This window comes from Sus scrofa, chromosome 1 (genome assembly GCF_054392235.1).
Source record: "Sus scrofa isolate SSC_HxYL_T2T_F1_AM1 chromosome 1, Sscrofa_HxYL_maternal_Yorkshire_Landrace_v2.0, whole genome shotgun sequence".
NCBI lineage: Eukaryota > Metazoa > Chordata > Mammalia > Artiodactyla > Suidae > Sus > Sus scrofa.
This window is the reverse complement of record NC_139383.1, coordinates 136,035,681-136,058,574: the sequence shown is the minus strand read 5'-3', so window position 1 is coordinate 136,058,574 and position 22,894 is coordinate 136,035,681. Positions and strand designations below refer to the sequence as shown.

Genomic DNA, 22,894 nt, shown 5'->3' with positions numbered 1-22,894 from the left:
TCCCGCAGCATATGGAGGTTCCAGGCTAGGGGTCTAATCAGAGCTGTAGCTGCCGGCCTACACCAGAGCCACAGCAACGCCAGATCCGAGCCGAGTCTGAAACCTACACCACAGCTCACGGCAATGCCAGATTGTTAACCCACTGAGCAAGGGCAGGGATCGAACCCGCAACCTCATGGTTCCTAGTTGGATTCATTAACCGCTGTGCCACAACGGGAACTCCGCATGTGTCTTTTTCAATGCAAGTTTTGTCTGGATATATGCCCAAGCGTGGGATTGCTGGGTCATATGGTAGTCCTATATTTAGTTTTCTGAGGTACCTCCATACTGTTTTCCATAGTGGTTGTACCAATTTAAAAAATCATTAATTTAATCATTCCTCTTTAGAAATGAGAAAAGTGAGGTGAGATATTAAAGACTTAGATCACATAGCCTGATTTGAGCAAAGAGGAACCAAATTTTCTCAGCTCCAACCAATCCAATGCTTTTCCTACTAAAAAATTAGTAGAACATTGACTACTGTATTGACTACTGACTTTAGAAATTTTATGATTAAAACATGATAAAGGATTTTGTTCTTTCACATATTGATTGGTAAACAACAAGGACATATTGCATAGCACAGAAAACTATATTCGATATCTTGTAATAATCTATAATGGAAAAGAATCCGAGGAGTTCCTCTTATGGCTCAGCAGAAACGAACCCGACTGGTATCCAGGAATACACAGGTTCAATCCCTGGCCTCGCTCAGTAGGTCAAGGATCCAGTGTTAACCATGAGCTGTGGTGTAGGTCGCAGACACAGCTCAGCTCTGGATCTGGCCTTGCTATGGCTGTGGCATAGGCTGGTAGCCATAGCTCTGATTCAACTCCTAGCCTGGGAACTTCCATATGCCGTGGGTGCAGCCCTAAAAATCAAAAAAGAAAAGAAAAGAACCTGGAAAAGAGTATTTGTATATATATATATATATATAACTGAATCACTTTACTGTACACCTGAAACATTGTAAGGCAAACTATACTTCAATTTTTTAAAAATCACCCAAAAAACCCTCAAAAAAACAAATATTGATTGGTTTTGCATATTATACAATTATAATAATATAACCATGGAGTATATAAGTAGAAGGTACTTCATTGAGTAGCAGTAACAAGGGTAAATCTGGAAAGTAATTTGAGGAACATTATTATTGTTTGGAGTGGATTTGTGACCTAAATTTAGAAATTTCCTCATGGTATATTAAGTAAATATATTATGAAATAGGCACCAGTATCCGAGTCATTTTCACATAATCTTTTGGAAAAGCTTAATATACATTTAGTTCTTTTGTAACTTCATAACTAAATACTCTGCTTTAATTTTGAAGGGAAACATAATTTGTTCAGCTTGCTTCATATTTTTGATTTGTAGCTCAAAGCAAGCCTAGGAATTTTCAAGTCAAGAATTTTAAGAAAATTTAAATTAATAACATTTTCTTGGTTTCCTCCTTTTTAAAAAACTGGAAAGTAATATGGGAGTTCCCGTTGTAGCTCAGTGGGTTAAGGACCTGACATTGTCTCTGTAAGAATGAGGGTTCCATCCCTGGCCTCACTCAGTGGGTTAAGGATCTGGCATAGCCACAAGCTGCAGCCTAGCTTGTAGATGTGACTCAGATCCAGTGTTGCTGTGGCTGTGGTGTAGACCACAGCTGCAAGTCCAATTTGACTCCTGGCCAGGAGCTTCTCCATGCCTTGGGTTCCATATAACCACAGCTGATATTTTAAAAATCCTAGTTTGGAGTTCCCTTTTGGCACAGCAGATCGAGGATCTATCATTGTTACTGCTGTGGCTGGAATCACTGCTGTGACATGGATTTGATCCCTGGCCTGGGAACTTCTATTTGCCATGGGCCTGGCCAAAAATAACTAAATAAATAGTTAAAATAAGAAATCCTAGTCTTCTTTCTTTATGACTCTCTAAATCTATATAATTCTGTATGTGTGTGTACAAAATTTTCTAAGCTTTCCCCCCCAAACTAGATGGAAGTGAACCTAACTGAATAGATATTTTTGTGACTTTCTCTTTTTTTTTTTTGTCCATACCCATGGCATGTGAAATTTCCAAGGCCAGGGATTGAACCCAAGCCACAGAAGCGACCCAAGTCACTGCAGTGACAATGCCTGATCTTTAACCTGCTGCCTATGCCACAAGACAATTCCACATGACTCTTGACATATTACCAATTTATTTTTTTGCTTTAAAAATAAAATCATTGATTGGATCATTGGTGTTCTGAGTTTTTAAAATGTGCTTTCTTTTGCTATCCACAGCATGATGAAGTAACACCAAATGAAATAAAGGCCTTTAGGGAAAGCAGTGAATTAGCAACAGATCACAAAAAAGAATTATCCACAAGGTATTGAATTCATATACTTTATTGACATTCAACTCAATGTAGACATCTTTGAATATTGTATATTTAACTCATTTAATTTTCACAGTCTTCTTGTGAGATTGATATCATTATCACCATTGCCATTTTATAGAAAAAGAGATCTAAGATTAGATAAATTAATTTGCCCAAAGTCATACAAACTTCCACTAAGTGGAGAGAAGCAGGATTTGAACTGGGTCAGTCCAATCCCAGAGCCCATGCATTTAATTTAGTCGATTATGCTAAGACTATCTTTGCAGAAGAGACAAGAATTTTATGTGTATTGTGATCACTGTTATATTATTTTTAAAATATGTATTATAATAATAGGAAATAAACTAAATATTAACAGTAATTTTCTTAGGGTTGGAAGTTCTAGGTGATTTCTCCATTACCAAATTTTTAACATGGCTACTTTAAGAAATTAAATTAGAAAATAAAGAGACAAAAAATAAAAATTAAAAAAAAGAAAAACAAGGAGTTCCCCTCATGGCTCAGTTATAATGAACCTGACGAGTATCCATGAGGACATGGGTTTGATTCCTGGCGTCAATTCAGTGGGTTAAGGATCAAAAGTTGCCACAAGCTATGGTGTAGGTCGCAGACATGGCTTGGATCTGATGTTGCTGTGTCTGTGGTGTAGGCTGGCAGCTACAGCTCTGATTCGACCCTAGCCTGGGAACTTCCATATGTTGCAGGTGCTGTTCTAGCTAGCTAGCTAGCTAGATAAAGGAAAAAGAAAAACAAGCATTGTGTTAGGGCGAGTCTATTACAGGCCCCCTTATCTAGTCCTAATTTCATACTTTCCAATTCAGTGGTTTTTGAATGTTCATAGAAAGCATTAGATATTCAAGTCCGGTGTTTAGTGCTGAAATAAAAATGATATTCCTTCAATATAAAAACTACAATTTATATAGTCCTTTCCATTTAACATTTTTCTCCCATATTTTTTCTTCTGTACTTTCATACCTATCTGGTTTGTTATGATTTGACATATGTACCAAGTTGTGGATTTAATGTTTTAAGTTTATAAACTATTGTTTTATGATCCTATGGCTTCTAGATATTCCACCACTTAAGTCTGAGTATCCATATTCTAGGTCTTTGAGATTTCTATGTCTAGCACTCCTTTGAAGCTTTTATGCTTTTTGAGATAAGAACCTGGTAAAGAAAGGAAGCAAAATGAAAATAGAAGAGGTGAGACCATGAATATATTCCTAAGGAATTAGTAGAGGAGAGAATGGTTATTCCAGGTGACTGTATAAGAGAAGAATGGGAAATACAAGTTAAAAAGTAACTCCCAGGAGTTCCTCTCGTGGCGCAGCAGAAATGAATCCAACTAGGAACCATGAGGTTGTGGGTTTGATCCCTGGCCTTGCTCAGTGGGTTAAGGATCTGGTGTTGCTGTAAGCTGTGATGTAGGTCACAGACGAGGCTTGGATCTGGCATTGCTCTGGCTGTGGCCTAGACTGGCAGCTGTAGCTCTGATTAGACCCCTAGCCTGGCAACCTCCATGTGCCATGGGTGTGGCCCTAAAAAGCCAAAAGAAAAAAGAAAAAAAAGTAACTCCCAGTGATTCACTTGACTAGGAAAAACGTCATAAGTTGTTGTTTTGTTTTGTTTTGTTTTGTTTTTGAGAAATGGTTGTCCTGAAAAACAGAGAAGCCAGAAGGAAGAGATTGATAATATGACAAAAAATATTTTAAACTTGTACGTGCAATGAAAATACCATAAACCAAAGTCAAAAGAAAATATACACCTTTAAGAACATTTGATCAAGGGTTAGTTCCTTTAATATACAAAGAAAGCTTACAAATCTGGGGCAAATATGTCCAGTATTTTCCAATAACAGCAAAATAGACAGTAACAACTTCAAAAATAGGGAAGGGTAGATGTCTACCTAGAGCCTTTGTCTTTGTGTTACCACAAGAGGGTGCAGTGTGAACGTAAATTAAATACACTTTGAACCTACTTATTAAAGTTTATTTCGTTGGCATGCTACTGCTGATATTGAAGACTAAGTGGTGAACTAGTTAGTGAACACTTGCCCAATACAAGACCCTTGTGAGCTAAGCAGTTCACAGTATTTCATTTCTCCCAATCTTATAAGATAGATCAATACTATAAGCCTCATTTTACAATTGAGGAAACAGGTTCATAGAGCTAATTTACCCAATATTCGGTAGTAAAGCTAGTTTTAAACCAATTCTAGCTGATCCAGAGTCCGTACTCTAAATCACTATGCTATTTTCCTTTCCCCAAATTTTCTCAAATCTTCTGAAAAGAGCATGAATTTCTATTTTTTTCTCTTGTGCTTAGTTATTTTATTATAAATATAATGCATGTAATTTGTCAAAATGGAAACTACAGAAAAAATAAAAAAGCTTTAAATTTTAAGCAAACCTACCACTCAGATAACCACCATCAACATTAGTACATTTCTTGCCAGTTTTATACAGATATGCGCATTAACTAGAGTCGAAGTTGGACTGCATATATTAGTCTGTCCCTTGATTTTCTGTTTAGTATTCTATGGGCAGGTCTCCATTTTGAAAAATCTTATTCAATATTATTATTTGTAATGGCTATATATGGTATTTAATCTTATTGTCTGTTTGGGGGTTTTGTTTTGTTTTCTTGGTCATGCCTGAGGCCTGCAGAAGTTTCTAGGCCAGGGATCAGACCCACACCACATCAGTAACCAGAGCCAAAGCAATAGCAGTGCTGGATCCTTGACCTGCTGAGCCATCAGGGAACTCCCAATTTTTTTTTTTTTTCTTTTTATGACAGCACCTGCATCATATGGAAGTTCCCAGGCTAGGAGTAGAATCAGAGCTGTAGGTGCTGGGCTTCATCACAGCCACAGCAACATGGGCTCTGAACTGCATCTGCAACCTGTGCAATAGTTTGCAGCAGTGCTGGATCCTTAACTAAGTGAGGCCAGTATTTGAACCTGCATCTTCATGGATACTATGTCAAGTTCTTAACCTGCTGAGCCACAATGGGAACTCCCTCCCCCAGTTTTTAAAAAATTTTTACAATTTGTTACTCTCGTGGCAGCTTCATGAACATCTTTTTTTAAAAATAAAACTTTCTCTAGTTTTTAGAAAATTTTCTTAATATAAATTCTCAGATGTGGAATTTACAGTATTAATGACCTATGAGTGGTTTTTCTTCTTTGTTTTTAGGTAATTTTGGTAAAGAAAAGTGTTTTATTTTATGACATTTTTTAAAAATACAATTTTAGAAACTTGGTTCAGTGGATATTATAAAATTTCTATCATAATAATGATACAGTCTGATTCATGTTAATAAACTGTCATATAGTCCATTCACCTAGATTCAAAGTGATGAGTAAAAAAGATACAGCACATGATTACATTGTTCCTTCCCAACTTGAGGTAGCAGACAACTTGGAAAGCAAAAAATACTAATGGGAATTACCCAGACAATAAAACATCATAAAATGCTAAATCATATAGCACTATTTCCTAGACAAGGACAAGTCCAAGGTCATCTTGAAATTGTCCTTTGTATGATTTATCACAAATTGTAATTTTACATTCCTTTGGGTTTCTCCTTCATTCCTTATATTCTCTGGTGAGCTATGAGTGTTTTTGAAACCCATAGTGCCTGTTAGTTGCTTCCCACAAAAGCGCAAATTTAAAACTACTACCACTGGAATTCCTGATGTGGCTCAGGGGAAACGAATCTGACCAGCATCCATAAGGACACAGGTTTGATCCCTGGCCTCACTCAATGGGTTGCCATGAGCTGTGGTGTAGGTCACAGACATGGCTCAGATCCTATGTTGTTGTGGCTGTGGCGTAGGCCAGCAGCTAGAGCTCCAATTTGACCCCTAGCCTAGGAACCTCCATATGCCTTGTGTGTGGCCCTAAAATTTTAAAAATAAAATAAAAAAATAAATAAAGCTGCCACCACTGTTGGTCTCACCACATCATCATCAGTATATTATTAGTAAGAAGAAGTCTTATGCCAGTTTAATAGATAAAAAGGGGCATCTTGTTTTAATTTGCATTTTTCTTTGATTACTAATAGGTTCAAATCTTTTTGTATTTGCTTATTAGCATTTTGCATTTCCTTTTCTGTGGCTTGTTTTTACCCTTTTGTCATTTTCTATTGGGAGTCTTATTGCCAGTCTGTCACATTGTTTCCTCAGTTTGTTGTCTGGCTTATATTTTTTATAGATACAAATTTTGAATTTTTATATTGTTAAATCACTTTTCCTTTATTATTTTTTCTATTGCTTTTATGTTCAGAAAAGTCCTTTCCCATTCAGAGATCAAATAGGTTTCTGATTCCGCAGATGTTTGTTTTGGTATATAGGTGAAGATTGAAATTTATTTTTGTGTAACAAATGAGAAATTTCCACCAGTTTTTTAAAATAATGAATCTATCTCCAACTGATGAGTGGTTTCCCTTTGTCATATTTTTTTCCTTTTAGGACCCCACCTGCTAGGAGATTCCCAGGCTAGGGGTCTAATCAAGCCATAGCTGCTGGCCTAAGCCACAGCCACAGCAACACCAGATCCGAGCTGCTTTTGCAACCTACACCACAGCTTACAACAATGCCAGATCCTTAACCCACTGAGCAAGGCCAGGGATCAAACCCACAACCTCGTGGTTCCTAGTCGGATTCGTTTCCGCTACAACACCGTGGGAACTCCTGTCATATGTTTTAATGTATCTGGAGATCTGTTTTTGTTTTTGATTTTTTTTTGTCTTTTTTTTTTTTTTTTGCTATTTCTTGGGCCACTCCCGCAACATGTGGAGATTCCCAGGCTAGGGGTCCAATCGGAGGTGTAGCCACCGGCCTACGCCAGAGCCACAGCAACGTGGGGTCCGAGCCGCGTCTGCAACCTACACCACAGCTCACAGCAACGCCGGATCCTTAATCCACTGAGCAAGGGCAGGGACCGAACCCGCAACCTCATGGTTCCTAGTCGGATTTGTTAACCACTGCGCCATGACGGGAACTCCGGAGATCTGTTTTTAAACTGTTTTATTCCATTAATCTATGGATCTATTTTGACATAATATCCTTTTAAATTATATATTTTAATACTTAACAAGGCAAGTCCCAAACTCATTACTTTCTTTTTAAAAATCTTTTCCTTAACTTTTCCTGCCTACTTATTATTCTCCTACTTTCAAGTTTTAATTATTTTTAATAGATAATATATTCATATGGTTCAAAATCCAAGATATACAAATGGGGAAATTATGGACTATACTGGCTCTTTGCTAGCCAGTTTCTCTTCCAGAGGCAACCAATATTATCACTTTCTTAATATACATATACTAGTATACAAATAAATATTCTTTCAGTTCTCCTATTCTTCACAAATAGTAATATTCTGTAAACATTATTCAGCACCCTTCCTTCTTTTTCTTAATAATTTACCTTGGAGTTCATACCATATTACTACATAAAGAGATTTTTCATTTTTGTGCTATGTAGTATTATTGTGTGGATTTACCTTAATTTATTTAACTACTCTCCTATTTTACTGGAGTTTTAGGTAATTTCTAATTTGCTGTTAAAACAGTTCTTCAGTGATTGGACATGTAATACCATTTTTTGTGTGTACAAGTATCTGTAGGGTAATTTTTAGAAGGGGAATTGCTAGGTCAAAAGGCACATACATTTTGCATCTTTAATAGGTCTTGTCAAATTGCCCTCTGTAGAGGTTAAACCAGTTTACATTCCTACTGGGTGTATATTTAAGTGTGTTTTCTGGGCCAGAGTAACCAGCCATCAAGGTTTGCTTGGGATTGACCTGGTTTTAGCACTGAAAAGCCCCATGTCCTGAGAAACCCCTCAACTTAGGGTAAACTTAGTCACCCTTGTTTCTTCTGTACCTTCTCCAACACAGTGTGCTATCATATGTTTTGGTCCTTACTAATCTGATAAAGTGGTGACTCTAGTTTTTTGTCTGAATTGCTATTATTATGAGTGAAGTTGAGTGTCTTTTCATATGTTTAAGAACCACTTGTATTTCCTCTTCCGTCAACTATTTACTCATATCCTTTGCATGTTTTTCTATTGACTTGAGTTTTTTATTTTTTTGCAAGAACTCTTTGAGGAGAAAGAATTCTTTGTGAATAAATTACAATTGTTAGCCTGTTGTCTTTTGACTTTAAAAATGTTGGGTTTTGCATGCAGACTTTTTTTTCACTGTATGTATTCATTTTTATTAATATTATCTTTAGTGGCTTTTTGAGTTTTGTGTCATACTTAAGAACATCTTCTCTAAGATTATTGCTATTATAATTTTGCTATGGTTTCTTCTTAATGATATCTTGATCTTCTTTATTATTATTATTATTTTTTGGCTGTGCCTGTGACATGTGGAAGTTCCCAGGTCAGGGATTGAACCCATTCCACAGCAATGCCCCAAGGCACACAATGACAACACAAGATCCTTAACCTGCTGCAGTACCAGGGAACTCCAATAATTTCTATATTTTTACATATAAATCTTTGATACATTTGGGGATCCACCTTTTTCCCCCCAGATCGATCCTTATTTATGGCTATTGATATGAGTACTTCATCTTTCCCTCCACTGTATTGAAATGCCACCTTTATTCCAAATTAAATCCTTATAAGTATTTGGGTCTATTTCTGGCTTTATATTCTATTCCACTCATCTGTCATGCAATGGTACCACTCTATTTTAATTATTTATAATATGATTTAATATGTAGAGCTAGTTCCTCTTCCTTACTCTTTTCTAAATTTTCTTAGCTATTCTTCCTGGTTTATTTTGCTGTCTGAATTTTAGGACCAGCTTGTTCATATTAAAACAAAAATTCCTGTTGTTATTTTTAGTGTTATTTATAGGTTAATTTAGGGAGACTATCTATGATGCCAAATCTTCCTATCTGAGAAAATGATGTTTTTTTCCTCATTTGTTCAAGTTTTCTTTTGTGGCCCTTAAAAAACATTTTTGCATTTTCCTCATATAAATCTTATACTTCTTTTAATTATTCCTATTTTTTTTTTCATTCTATTATAAATTTGGTCCATGGGCATTCCCGTTATGGCTCAGTGGGTTAAGAACCCGACTAGTATCTATGAGGATGTGGGTTCTGTCCCTGGCCTTGCTTAGTGGGGTTCAGGATCTGATGTTGCCATGAGCTGTGGTGTAGGTTGCAGACGCAGCTTGGATCCCATGTTGCTGTGGCTGTGGCGTAGGCTGGTGGCTACAGCTCCGATTGGACCCCTAGCCTGGGAACCTCCATATGCCGAGGGAGCGGCCCAAGAAATGGCAAAAAGACAAACAAAACAAAACAAAACAAAACAAAAAAAACCTGACTAGTATCTATGAGGATGTGGGTTCTGTCTGTGGCCTTGCTCAGTGACTTAAGGATCTGGTGCTGCTGTGAGCTGCCATGTAGGTTGCAGATGTGGATCAGAGCTAGTGAAGCATGGCTGTGATGTAGACTGGCAGCTGCAGCTCCAATTCGACCCCTAGCCTAAGAACTTCCATATGCTGTGGGTGAGGCCCTAAAAAGACAAAAATAAAAATAAATTATAAATTTGGTCTTGCTTCCTATTATATCTTCTAGCATGTGGTTATTTAAGTGAATTTTAGAATTTTTTTTCCTTAAATAACAAACTCCCTCTGGAATTTTATTGAGAATTGTGTTATTTGAGAAGAATTAATATCTTTATAATTTTCAGTATTCCTACCCAGGACAATGCTGTTTTGTTTTTCTTTGTTTTTCTTTTCTATATCTGAGTAAAGTTTCCTAATTTTTCTACAGATAGAATCAGAAACTGCTTGTTATGGCTATTCCTAGATTTTTATAAATTTTGTTGCCATTGTGGATTGGATCATTTTTTTCCATTTTATTTTCATTAGTTATTGCTGATATATAGGAAAGTTATTTATTTGGGGATATTTATCTTATATTTACCCACTTAGAATCTTTAAGATTCTAAAACTATTTCAATTGATTCTCTTGGCCTTTCAGAGTACACATTCAAGTCATTTGTTAATAATGAATGTATTGCTTCTTTCTTCTCACTAGATAACTGTTCCATTTCCCTAGATATCCCTTCCAATTTCTTTCTCTCCCCTTCCCTGTCTCTTTTTGCTTGGCCAGAAATTTTAAAGTCATGGAGTTCCCATCGTGGCTCAGTGGTTAACGAATCCGACTAGGAACCATGTGGTTGCGGGTTCGATCCTGGGCCTCACTCAGTGGGTTAAGGATCTGGCATTGCCGTGAGCTGTGGTGTAGGCCACAGACGCAGCTCGGATCACGTGTTTCTGTGACTCTGACATAGGCTGGCAGCTGTAGCTCTGATTAGACCCCTAGCCTGGGGACCTCCATATGCCACGGGTGTGGCCCTGGAAAAAGACAAAAAAGAAAAAAAAAAGAAAAGAAAGAAGTTTTAAACTCATGATAAACAATAACAATGATAATGTGTATCTTTGTTTAGTCCCTGACTTTTCTGGGAACATTGTTTTGCTTTATTTGTAGGTTCTTATCCTAATTAAGCTATAGTTTCTTTTAGAAGAGTTTAGGTGAAATCTAACTTCTAAACAAATTGAAAATAAAGCATTTGTTATCTCTTAGTGTAATTTTAGATTTTTATGAAAATAATAAATTTAAGGATGACTCCAGTTCTTTATTATTGAAGTTTTAATTTTCATACAATTACCTATTGGTTATTATGTAGTCTAAATATAGTAAATATTGCTGTTTGGCACAATTAGTTGATAAGATATTTTAGTTGAAAAATGTTTTGCTCTTTAAAAATTAGAATATAGTTAATTATACTATAGAGCCACACTCAAAATAATTTATAGCTTTTTTTTTTTAACTATGAAGTCATTTAGCATTTCTCATAACTTTAACAGACATAATATTTTTTTTTTCTGTCTTTTTGCCATTTCTTGGGCCACTCCCACGGCATATGGAGGTTCCCAGGCTAGGGGTCTAATCGGAGCTGTAGCTGCCAGCCCACACCAGAGCCACAGCAACGAGGGATCCGAGCCATGTCTGCGACCTACACCACAGCTCACTGCAACGCCGGATCCTTAACCCACTGAGCAAGGGCAGGGATTGAACCCGCAACCTCATGGTTCCTAGTCGGATTCGTTAACCACTGCACCACGACGGGAACTCCCACAGACGTAACTTTTAATTTATTTTAAAATATGAAAGGACAAAATAATAGAATTCCAGTTACTTGACCACTACTGAATAACAATAAATGCTGTGCTTATTTAAAATAGAGCTTTTTCAGAGTTCCTTGGTGGTGCAGTGGGTTAAGAATCAGGTGTCACTGCTGTGGCCCAGGTAGCTGCTGTGACATGGGTTCAACCACTGGCCTGGAAACTTCTGTAGGCCTCAGGCATGATAAAAAAAAAAAAAAAAAAAAAAAATAGAGCTTTTTCTTCTTGCTTTTCTTTTTAGTATATTTAAGATTTTATAAGTATATATATATTTTATCTAATTATAAAGTATTTTGAGTTATTATGCTTTCAAGCATATTGAGAAAAAGACCCAAGTCTTTATTTACTCAATAAATATGTTTTGTGAAGCACCCAAGAAAACCAAAAATATCTGTATGGGCCCTTGTATTACTTAGAAACACAAAAGTTCATTTTCTTTCAAAAGAACATTTTCATCCAGTAAGACTGAAGTCTGATTAGAGAATGATTAGATTACTATATATATTGCCTAGACAATTTCTCATTTGTAAAACAGGTCCAGAAAAACAAATTTAAATATGACTTTCTATATGTTTCATCTTATAGTACTGAGAAGCATTTTATAAGGACTCCAGTTGTAGAAAAGCAGATGTACTTCCCTCTTCAGAATTATCCAGTGAACAACATGGTAACAGGTAATTTAAAATAAAATTTAGAAGAGTTCCCACTGTGGTTTGACAGTAATGAACCCAACTAGTACCTATGAGGATACGGGTTTGATCCCTGGCCTCACTCATGGATTAAGGATCCAGCACTGCTGTGAGCCATGATGTAGGTGGCAGCTGCAGTTTTGGTTCGACTCCTAGCCTGGGAAATTACATATGCCATGGGTGCAACCCTTAAAGAAAAAAAAAGCTATTGTGTACTAACCTAGCAAGTAGAGCCCTCTCTATTATATATGCTAATAGAAGACACCATTCACACATTAAATAAATTAATCTACAGAAGTAACCTAAGATAGGCCATGTTTTTTCTGTGTTAAAATGTTAGTCTATAGGTAGGGTGAATACCTGTTTGCCTAAGTCCATTTATGCCTGTTTTCTGGCATTAGTTTTTACTCTTAGTGTCCCAGTTTGGAAGATGAATTGTATGGACAACTTTAATTATGGTTTTCTTTGAGAATCTGATGAAACATCGTCCTCTTTCCCTAAGCATACATACACAAACATAACAAACAAACTTTACATATAATTAAAGAGTTTCCCATATGACCAGAAGCCCATTCGTGGATCACCCAAGTGTTGATAGACTCCACATTTGGGTTTCCTAGTGCCCAACATAAAGAGAAGACAGCTAACTGAGGTTGGCATTGAGAGGGTGCAAACATGGGAACTAGTTGAAAAGTGGACGTTGGGATTTGGATAGGGCTGAGGTGAGGTGAATAAATTATATTTGGATAATTTGATCTGGGTAGTATTCATTAAGGTGATTGATAATTTAAAAAAAATTTAAACACTGCAATTTTGGAGTTCCCATTGTGGCTCAGCAGATTAAGAAGTCAACTAGGAGTTCCCATTGTGGCGCAGTAGAAACAAATCTGACGAGCAACCATGAGGCTGCAGGTTCAATCCCTGGCCTTCCTCAGTGGGTTAAGGATCTGGTGTTGCTGTGAGGTGTAGTGTAGTGGCAGTTGTAGCTTCGATTTGACCCCTAGCCAGGGAACCTCCGTATGCCACAGGTGCAGCCCTAAATGGAAAAAAAGTCCGACTACTATCCATGAAGATGTAGGTTTGATCCCTGTTTTCACTTAGTGGGTGGAGGATCTGCACTGCCAAGAGCTGCAGTGTATGTTACAGATGTGGCTGGGATCCCGAGTTGCTGTGGTTGTGGCATAGGCCCAATTTGACCCCTAGCCCAGAAACTATATGCTACAAGTGCAGCTCTAAAAATAAATAAATACATGAATAAATAAATAAATAAAACACTGCAATTTTAGAGTTCTCTTGGGGCACAGTGGGTTAAGGATCCAGTGTTGTCACTGTAATAGCTTGGGCTGGGTTCACTGCTGTGGCATGGATTTGATCCCTGGCCCAGGAACTTCCAGATGCCAGGGGTGTGGCCAAAAACAAACAAACAAACAAAAACCCCAAACCCCTGCAATTTAAAAAGAATAGGGTTTTTTTTTTAACATTTCATTTAAAAATCATTTGAGGAGTTCCTGTTGTGGCGCAGTGGTTAACGAATCCGACTAGGAACCATGAGGTTGCGGGTTCGGTCCCTGCCCTTGCTCAGTGGGTAAACGATCCGGCGTTGCCGTGAGCTGTGGTGTAGGCTGCAGACGCGGCTCGGATCCCACGTTGCTGTGGCTCTGGCATAGGCCGGTGGCTACAGCTCCGATTCGACCCCTAGCCTGGGAACCTCCATATGCCGCGGGAGCGGCACAAGAAATAGCAACAACAACAACAACAACAAAGACAAAAAAATACCAAAAAATAAATAAATAAATAAATAAATAAAAATCATTTGAATATTTATTATTTTCTCTATTTAGCAGTGTCAAAATTACCTCTTATAACAAGTTCATAAATTCCTAAATGTCTTCTGCTATTCTTTCTAACCAATTTGTCTAACCACTTGTTTTATTACTTTTTTCCTTCTGTTCATTTGAGTAATATAAAATAGGTTTTATAACAGCACTTTTTATTTGTCTTTTTAGGGCCACGCCCATGGCATGTGGAAGTTCCCAGGCTAGGGGTCAAATTGGAACTGCAGCTGCCGGATACACCACAGCAACAGACAGATCCAAGATGCATCTGCACAGTTTGTGACAACACAGGATCCTTAACCCACTGAGTGAGGCTAGGGATCAAACCCACATCCTCATGGATACCATTCGAGGTTTTTAACCTGCTGAGCCACAATGGAAACTCCGAAAACTTCATTTTTAAAAAGGTTAATTAATTTGCCTTTAATTTTTTTTTTTTTTTTTTTTTTGGTCTTTTTTGTCTCTTTGTTGTTGTTGTTGCTATTTCTTGGGCCGCTCCTGCAGCATATGGAGGTTCCCAGGCTAGGGGTCGAATCGGAGCTGTAGCCACCGGCCTACGCCAGAGCCACAGCAACGGGGGATCCGAGCCGCGTCTGCAACCTACACCACAGCTCACCGCAACACCAGATCATTAACCCACTGAGCAAGGGCAGGGATCGAACCCACAACCTCATGGTTCTAGTCGGATTCGTTAACCACTGCGCCACGACGGGAACTCCTGCCTTTAATTTTAATGTGAATTGAAAGTCCTTCCTTTTTTATCATGCCCATCTGCTTGTACTGGAAGAAATAACTTCTTGTTGGGAAAAAATAAGCTTATGCTACTGACAATATAGTTAGTGAGAGTTCTAATTTAGGCAATAGTATCAATTTTGTAACTTGACTGTCTCTTTCTCAAAATGCATTGAGGTCAACTCAATGAATGTTAAATCTCTTAAAATAGAACTCATTATATGTTTGGTTTTAGAAAATGCAAGTTGGAGCTATACCCTAGAACAGAGTTTCTCAGTCCTAGAACTATAGCCATTTTAGGTCAGATTAATTCTTTGTTGGAGAGGGCAGCTCTGGCCGGTGCCCACTAGATGCCAGTAGCATACCATCCAGAACTCTCTGTCCTTCCCCCTCCCCCGCCTCAACCCCCAAGTTGTGACAGTCAAAAATACCTCCAAACATTGTTGACTGTCTCATAGAATATCAAGGGATTTTATTTTTGCTTTTTATTTTCTGCTCTTTATTTTTTTGTTTTTGCTTTTGACTGGAATTAAATCCCCTTGGTCACTGGATATCACCCATGATAAAAAGTTCTGATTAATAGCTACATTTGTGATTAATAAAAGGAAAAAATTATTAATAATTTATAAATATCTTGACAGACAAAAATTTTCAAACGGAAAAGTTCTGATAATTAAAAGTTTGGGAACTTAGATACTGTATTAGTTATCTATTGCTGTGTAACACATTGCTCCAAAACTTAGCAGCTTAAAACAATGGGTACTTGTTATTTCAGTTTCTGAGGGCCAGGAGTCCAGGAGCATCTTAGTTGGATACTTCTGCCTCAAAATCTCTAATAAGGCTGCAGTCAATTTTTCTGCCAGGCTTCAATTATTTCAAGGGACAGCTGGGACTGGAAAATCTGTTTTAAAGCTCATGTATGTGGTTGTGATCAGGTCTCATGATTTCTGACTTTGGTGGTATAATTGTGCATGGATGATTTCGGATCTTTACTGTATATATACCTTTACTGGTGAGCCTTGTCTTTTGTGGCATTTTTGTTTCCTGTTGCTGTCTTTTCTTTTCTGCCTAGAGAAGATCCTTTAGTATTTGTTGTAAGGCTGGTTTAGTGTTGCTGAATTCTCTCAACTTTTGCTTATCTGTGAAGGTTTTACTTTTTCCTTCAAATCTGAATGAGAGCCTTGCTGGGTAAAGTAATCTTGGTTGGAGGTTTTTTCCTTTCATCAGTTAAGTATATCATGCCACTCCCTTCTGGCCTGCAGAGTTTCTGTTGAAAAATCTGTTGATAATCTTATTGGGGTTCCCTTGTATGTTATTTGTTTTTTTCCCTAGCTGCTTTCAAGATTTTCTCTGTCTTTAATTTTGGTTAGTTTGATTAATATGTGTCACGGTGTATTCTCCCTTGGGTTTATTTTATATGGTACTCACTGTGCTTCCTGGATCCGAGTGAGTGGTTCCTTTCCCATGTTAGGGAAGTTTTTGGAATATTATCTCTTGGAATATTTTTTCTGTCCCCTTCTCTCTCTCTTCTCCTTCTGGTACCCCATAATACGGATGTTGGTGCATTTAATGTTGTCCCAGAGTTCTCTGAGACTCTCTTCGTTTGTTTTCAGTCTTTTTTCTCTTTTCTGTTCTGCATCCGTAATTTCCACTAATCTGTCCTCCACCTCCCTTATTCGTTCTTCTGCCTCCTGTATTCTGCTGTTAGCTGCTTCTAGTGAATTTTTTATTTCAGTACTGTATTTTGCATCTCTTCTTGTTGAAGTTTTGTATCTTGTATCTCTTTGCTCAGTGTTTCCTATAAGTTATCCATCTTTGCCTCCAGTTTATTTCCAATGTCTTGCATCATCTTCAGCATCAACAATCTAAAGTTTTTTTCCTGGAGGCTAAGAATCTCCTCATCGCTTAGCTGATTTTCTGGGGTTTTTCCTTCCTCCCTCATCTGAGTTATAGTTCTCTGTCTTTTAATTTTTATAGCTTTTTGGTGTGGTGACCTTTTTATAGATAATAGAGTTGTAGCCTCTCTTACTCCTGGTGTCTGCCCCCCTTGTGGCTGATGTCAGTATGGGGGCTTGCTGTAGGCTTCCTGATGGGAGGGGCTGATGCCTGCCCACTGGTAGGTGGAGCTGATTCTAATCCCTCTGGTGGGTGGGGCTTAGTCTCTGGATGGGATTAGAGGCAGCTCTGTGCCTGAGGGGTCTTTAGGTAGCCTGTTTACTGAGGGGCGGGGCTGTGATCCCACCTGGGTTGTTGTTTGCCCTGGGGCTTCTCAGGCTGACTGAGACTGACGGGTGGGACCAGATTTTCCCAAAATGGCCACCTCCAGAGAAAGGCACTGTTGCTGAATATTCCCGAGAGCTTTGCCTTCAATGTCCTTCCCTCACAACAAGCCACATTCACCCCTGTTTTCCCCGAATGTCCTCCAAGAACTGCAGTCAGGTTTGACCCAGATTCCCTTGGAGACTTTGCTTTGCCCTTGGACTCAGTGCACATGAAAGTCTGTGTGCGCCTTTTAAGAATGGGGTCTCTGTTTCCCCCAGTCCTTTGGAGCTCCTGTGCACAAGCCCCACTGGCCTTCAATGCCAGATGCTCCAGGGGCTCTTTCTCCCAGTGCCAGATCCCCACACGTGAGAGTTTGATGTGTGGCTCAGAACTCTCACTCCTGTAGGTGAGTCTCTGTGAACCAGTTAGTTTCCAGTCTGTGGAGCTTCCCACCCAGGAGGTATGGGGTTGTTTTTATCACGAAATCGCCCCTCCTACCTCTTGATGTGTCCTCCTCTTTTTCTTCTGGAGTAGGATATCTTTTTTAAGGTCTCCAGTCCATTTGGGTGAAGAGTGCTCAGTCTTTAGTTGTGAATTTTGTTGCTTTTAGGAGAGAAGTTTAGCTCCAGTCCTTCTATTCTGCCATCTTATTCCTATCTCTGTTCTTCTATTTTGTTCTTTTTTATGGCTGAGAAGTATTCCATTGTGTATATATACCACATATTCTTAATCCATTCATCTCTCAATGGACGTTGAGGTTGTTTCCATGTCTTGGCTATTGTGAATAGTGCTGCAGTGAACGTGTGGGTGCATGTGTCTTTTTCAAGGAACGTTTTGTCTGGATATATACCCAAAAGTGGGATTGCTGGGTCATAGAGTGGTTCTATATTTCGTTTTCTGAGGTACCTCAATACTATTTTCCATGATGGTTGCACCAATTTATATTCCTACCAGCAGTGTAGGAGGGTTCCCTTTTCTCCACACCCTCTCCAGAATTTGTTATTTGTGGATTTATTAATAGTGGTCATTCTGACTGGTGTGAGGTGTTACCTCCTAACAGTTTTGATTTGCATTTCTCTAATCAGTGATGTTGAGCATTTTTGCATGTGCTTGTTGGCCATTTGTATATCTTCTTTGGAGAAATGTTTATTCAGATCTTTTGCCCATTTTTCCATTGGGTTGTTGGCTTTTTTGCTGTTGAGTTATGTAAGTTGTTTGTATATTTTAGAGATTAGGCCTTTGTCAGTTGCATTGTTTGAAACTATTTTCTCCCATTCTGTAGATTGTCTTTTTGTTTTTGTTTATGGTTTCCTTTGCTGTGCAAAAGCTTTTAAGTTTGATTAGGTCCATTGGTTTATTTTTTTCTTTTATTTCTGTAACTTTGGGAGACTGACCTAAGAAAACATTTGTGGAGTTCCCATCGTGGCTCAGTGGTTAACGAATCCGACTAGGAACCATGAGGTTGGGGGTTCGATCCCTGCCCTTGCTCGGTGGGTTAACGATCCGGTGTTGCCGTGAGCTGTGGTGTAGGTTGCAGAAGCGGCTCGGATCCCGCGTTGCTGTGGCTCTGGCGTAGGCCAGTGGCTACAGCCTGGGAACCTCCATATGCTGCAGGAGCGGCCCAAGAAATAGCTAAAAAGACAAAAAAAAAAAAAAAAAAAAAAAGAAAGAAAACATTTGTAAGGTCGATAGCAGAGAATGTTTTGCCTATGTTCTCTGCTAGGAGTTTAATGGTGTCTTATCTTACGTTTAAGTCTTTAAGCCATTTTGAGTTTATTTTTGTGCATGGTGTGAGGGTGCATTCCAGTTTCATTGATTTACATGCAGCTGTCCAGTTTTCCTAGCACCATTTTTTTTTTTTTTTTTTTTTTTTTTTTTGTCTTTTGTCTTTTTGTCTGTTGTTGTTGTTGTTGTTGCTATTTCTTGGGCCGCTCCCGCGGCATATGGAGGTTCCCAGGCTAGGGGTTGAATCGGAGCTGTAGCCACCGGCCTATGCCAGAGCCACAGCAACGCGGGATCCGAGCCGCGTCTGCAACCTACACCACAGCTCACGGCAACGCCGGATCGTTAACCCACTGAGCAAGGGCAGGGACCGAACCCGCAACCTCATGGTTCCTAGTCGGATTCGTTAACCACTGCGCCACGACGGGAACTCCCTAGCACCATTTATATTCTTGCTTCCTTTGTTGAAGATTAATTGACTGTAGGTGTCTGGTGTATTTCTGGGTTCTCTATTGTTTTTTGTAGACTTTTTTTGTTTGTTTTTTAGGGCCACACCCATGGCATATGGAGGTTCCCAGGCTAGGGGTCTAATTGGAACTAGAGCTTCCAGCTTATACCACAGCCACAGCAACACAGGATCCGAGCCTCATCTGCAACCTACACCACAACTCATGACAACACCAGATCCTTAACCCACTGAGTAAGGCCAGGGATCAAACCCACAACCTCATGGTTCCTAGTCAAATTCATTTCTGCTGCACCACAACGGGAACTTCTATTTGTAGACTTTTTAATGATGGCTATTCTGACCAGTGTGACCTCATTATCGTTTTGATTTGCATTTCTCTAATAATTGCATTTGATGATGATGGTGTTCTAAATTCATTCATTCCTGAGCTCTATGAGAATTTTTTTCATACGGTATTTATTTTTATTTTACTTTATTTTTTGCTTTTCAGGGCCACACCCACGCACATTAAAATTCCCAGACCACAGCCACAGCAGTGTGGGATCCAAACCACGTTTATGACCTATACCACAGCTCACAGCAGTGCTGGATCCCTGACCCAATGAATGAGGCCAGCTATTGAACCCACATCCTCATGGTTACTAATTGGATTTGTTTCCCCTGCACCATGACAAGAATGCTCAGTATTTATTTTTAAATTAGGTTTCAATTCAAATAGTATAAATTGCAAATGCTAATATTACACATAAAACATTATCACTCAGATAAGCAACTGCTATCAAGGTAATACTGCTTAAAGTTATTGAGTCCTTAATCTCTCCTCATTCTAGGTTTTCTTTTTGATACTCATGTTTATTTAAGATTATTAATGACTTCAGAATTTCTCACACCCATTGCCATTCTCACACCCAAACAATGATATAGATTTTCCTATTATTTTTTTTCGAATAAACTTGTTTTTATGGTTTTTAAATTTTTTTTAATTTTTTATTTTTTCTATTCTAGTTGATTTACAATATTCTGTCAATTCCATTAATTTTTTTATTAAAGACTATTATCTCAGTGTTAACAGGGCAGGAAAGTGTTGCCAGCTCTACCAGGGAAAGGGAGCTAGCTGTGCTGTTAGGAGCTAGTTGGATAGTTCTAAATGATTATATTCAAAGCCAGATATACTTCCTAGTTATTTCAGTGTAGGTGCTTTTATGTTCCATCCCCAACCTATACATCACAGTCTTTATAGTTAAACTGACTAATCAAATATCTGTGTTTTGAAAGGAGGTAGAAGGCTAGGGGAAGTGGGAAAAGGGGGATGAGGGTATTTCCTAATAATTATCAAGTTTCGTGGAGAATCTTCTCACTGGTGTTTCTTCTTTTTACTTCATTTCCTAAACACATTCTTTGGATATCTTAGCTATAATAAATCAAAGACATTGAAAAGCAGATCATATGCTAGAATTTCAAATATATATATTTTTTATTCTTTAGGTTATATATCAATTGATGCCATGAAGAAATTTCTTGGGGAATTACATGACTTCATTCCTGGAAGTTCAGGTTATTTGGCATACCATGTTCAAAATGAAATTAACATGTCTGCTATAAAGAACAAATTGAAGAGAAAATATTAAGTTAATATTGTCCTATCTGGGCATTTGTTTTCTATAAAATATTACCAAAGATGTGCATAGTTTTAAATTCTATCCTTTGGGACAGAGAGATGGGAAATGGGGGAGAATTCTTCTCTTTCTTCCTCAAAATATATCTTCAGGAAATTCAGAATCATTTTGGCTCTGTGTTTTGACATTTGGGCTGGACTTTTCCCCAGCTTGTAACATTGTGTGCACAAATTCTGTGCATAGTGAATTATGCACATTGTTATGGAATAATTGTCACTGAAACATTCTTAATAAGAAGTCTCAATTTCTCTCTGTGTGTCAGATGTTCTTTTGGCCTAAATATTCTATTAATTGCATATATATTTTTCCTAGGTTTAATGCTGTGAATGCTAAGTTTTATGGTTCTGGCCATCTTATTGTGATTTTAAAAATTAGAATGCAATAGTTAAGTTTTGAATAACTGTTTCTGACTGCAAAATATGTAAAAAAGTAAAAATAAAACATTTAAATAATACGTGAAGTTTCTTATAATAAATATATCAGAAGAGAGTTAATGTAAACAAGTATTAGGTCATCTGAAATGAACCCACAAAGCTCCTTGGAATCACATTGCTGGAAAGGAGGGACCTTAGAGAATAATGAGTCCAACCTGGTTTTTTTGTTGTTTTTCAGTTTGTTTGTTTTTTTAACCAACCTGTTTGTTTTTAATGAGGAAATGAAGGCCTTAAGAAGGTGGCTTGCTTAGAGTGATTAATTGGGGGGCTAAACTGGGACTGGAACACAACCCTCTTGATTCTCCAGGTTAGTGCTTCCCCACTGTTCCACTTGTTATATGCTATAACTTGTGTCAGATATAATAGCAGATCTGCAAAAGGGACCCAGAAACAAGCCAGCAGGCTTGGTTTGTCTTTTAAATAAGTTGAAATAATATGGAGATTTAGGGTATCAAAAAGGCAACTTCTTATATTTATTCATATACTTATGCTATATAGAATATTTATAAATATAATATAGATTTATTACATTTTGGAGATTAATAAATGACATACTATCTGTGAAGCCATCATCTGATTAAAACTGTACTTTCTCGGAGTTCCCATCGTGGCACAGTGGTTAATGAATCCGACTAGGATCCACGAGGTTGCGGGTTCGATCCCTGCCCTTGCTCAGTGGGTTAAGGATCTGGCGTTGCCATTAGCTGTGGTGTAGGTTGCAGACGCAGTTCGGATCCCACATTGCTGTGGCTCTGGCGTAGGCAGGTGGCTACGGCTCCGATTAGACCCCTAGCCTGGGAATCTCCATATACCGCAGGAGCGGCCTCAGAAAAGGCAAAAAGACAAAAATAAATAAATAAATAAATAAATAAAACTGTACTTTCTCTTGGGAAGTATAGAATTATCTAACGAAAATGAACTTTTTTTAGTGTTAGGATCATTTAGGTATTTGGGCCCTGGCCTTTCTCTCATGACTCAAATATCATAATACAAAACTTTAACACTAATCTCAGCATCAGTTGAGCAAGTCCTGTTTTTCCCATATGGTAACTTTTCCTTATATATCTTCATATTTGTGGTTAAATTCTTCTGAACTTGAAAATCAAAAACAAATATTTTTCTTTTCTTGAAACGTATTAAATAACTCTCCTGAATACTTTATCTTAGTCACATAGAGTTGATTATGTTTCTTAAATAAAAACCAAGCCCTGTGAGTCTCGAATTGATTATTAGAAGGATTAAGTAAATTTACACCAAGTTATGTACATTGGGATTTCTTAGGCGTGTTCAAGTATTTTTTTGACATAATGTAGTAAGTAAATTTACACCAAGTTATGTACATTGGGATTTCTTAGGCATGTTCAAGTATTTTTTTGACATAATGTAGTATGACATAATGTATTTTTTTAACATAGTAAGTAAAAAACTGCAACAAAAGTGATTCCCA

At 37.9% G+C, this 22,894-nt stretch overlaps 1 protein-coding gene across 4 annotated transcripts in view; it reads left to right on the top strand.

Moving 5' to 3' along the window:
- The window catches only part of TERB2 (telomere repeat binding bouquet formation protein 2), a 28,880-nt gene extending 7,415 nt beyond the window's left edge, over positions 1–21,465 (top strand). Inside the window, exons 5-7 of one of the 4 annotated variants that reach the window (XM_003121531.7) lie at positions 2,313–2,398; positions 12,214–12,302; positions 20,823–21,465. In XM_003121531.7, coding sequence (XP_003121579.3) covers positions 2,313–2,398; positions 12,214–12,302; positions 20,823–20,965 — 318 coding nt within the window. In that variant the 3' untranslated portion in view covers positions 20,966–21,465. Of the gene's footprint in view, positions 1–2,312; positions 2,399–12,213; positions 12,303–19,827 lie in introns of all 4 variants that reach the window. The other 3 variants (XM_084971551.1, XR_014812135.1, XR_014812141.1) reach the window with 3 other exon arrangements.
- The last annotated feature ends 1,429 nt before the right edge of the window (positions 21,466–22,894 follow it).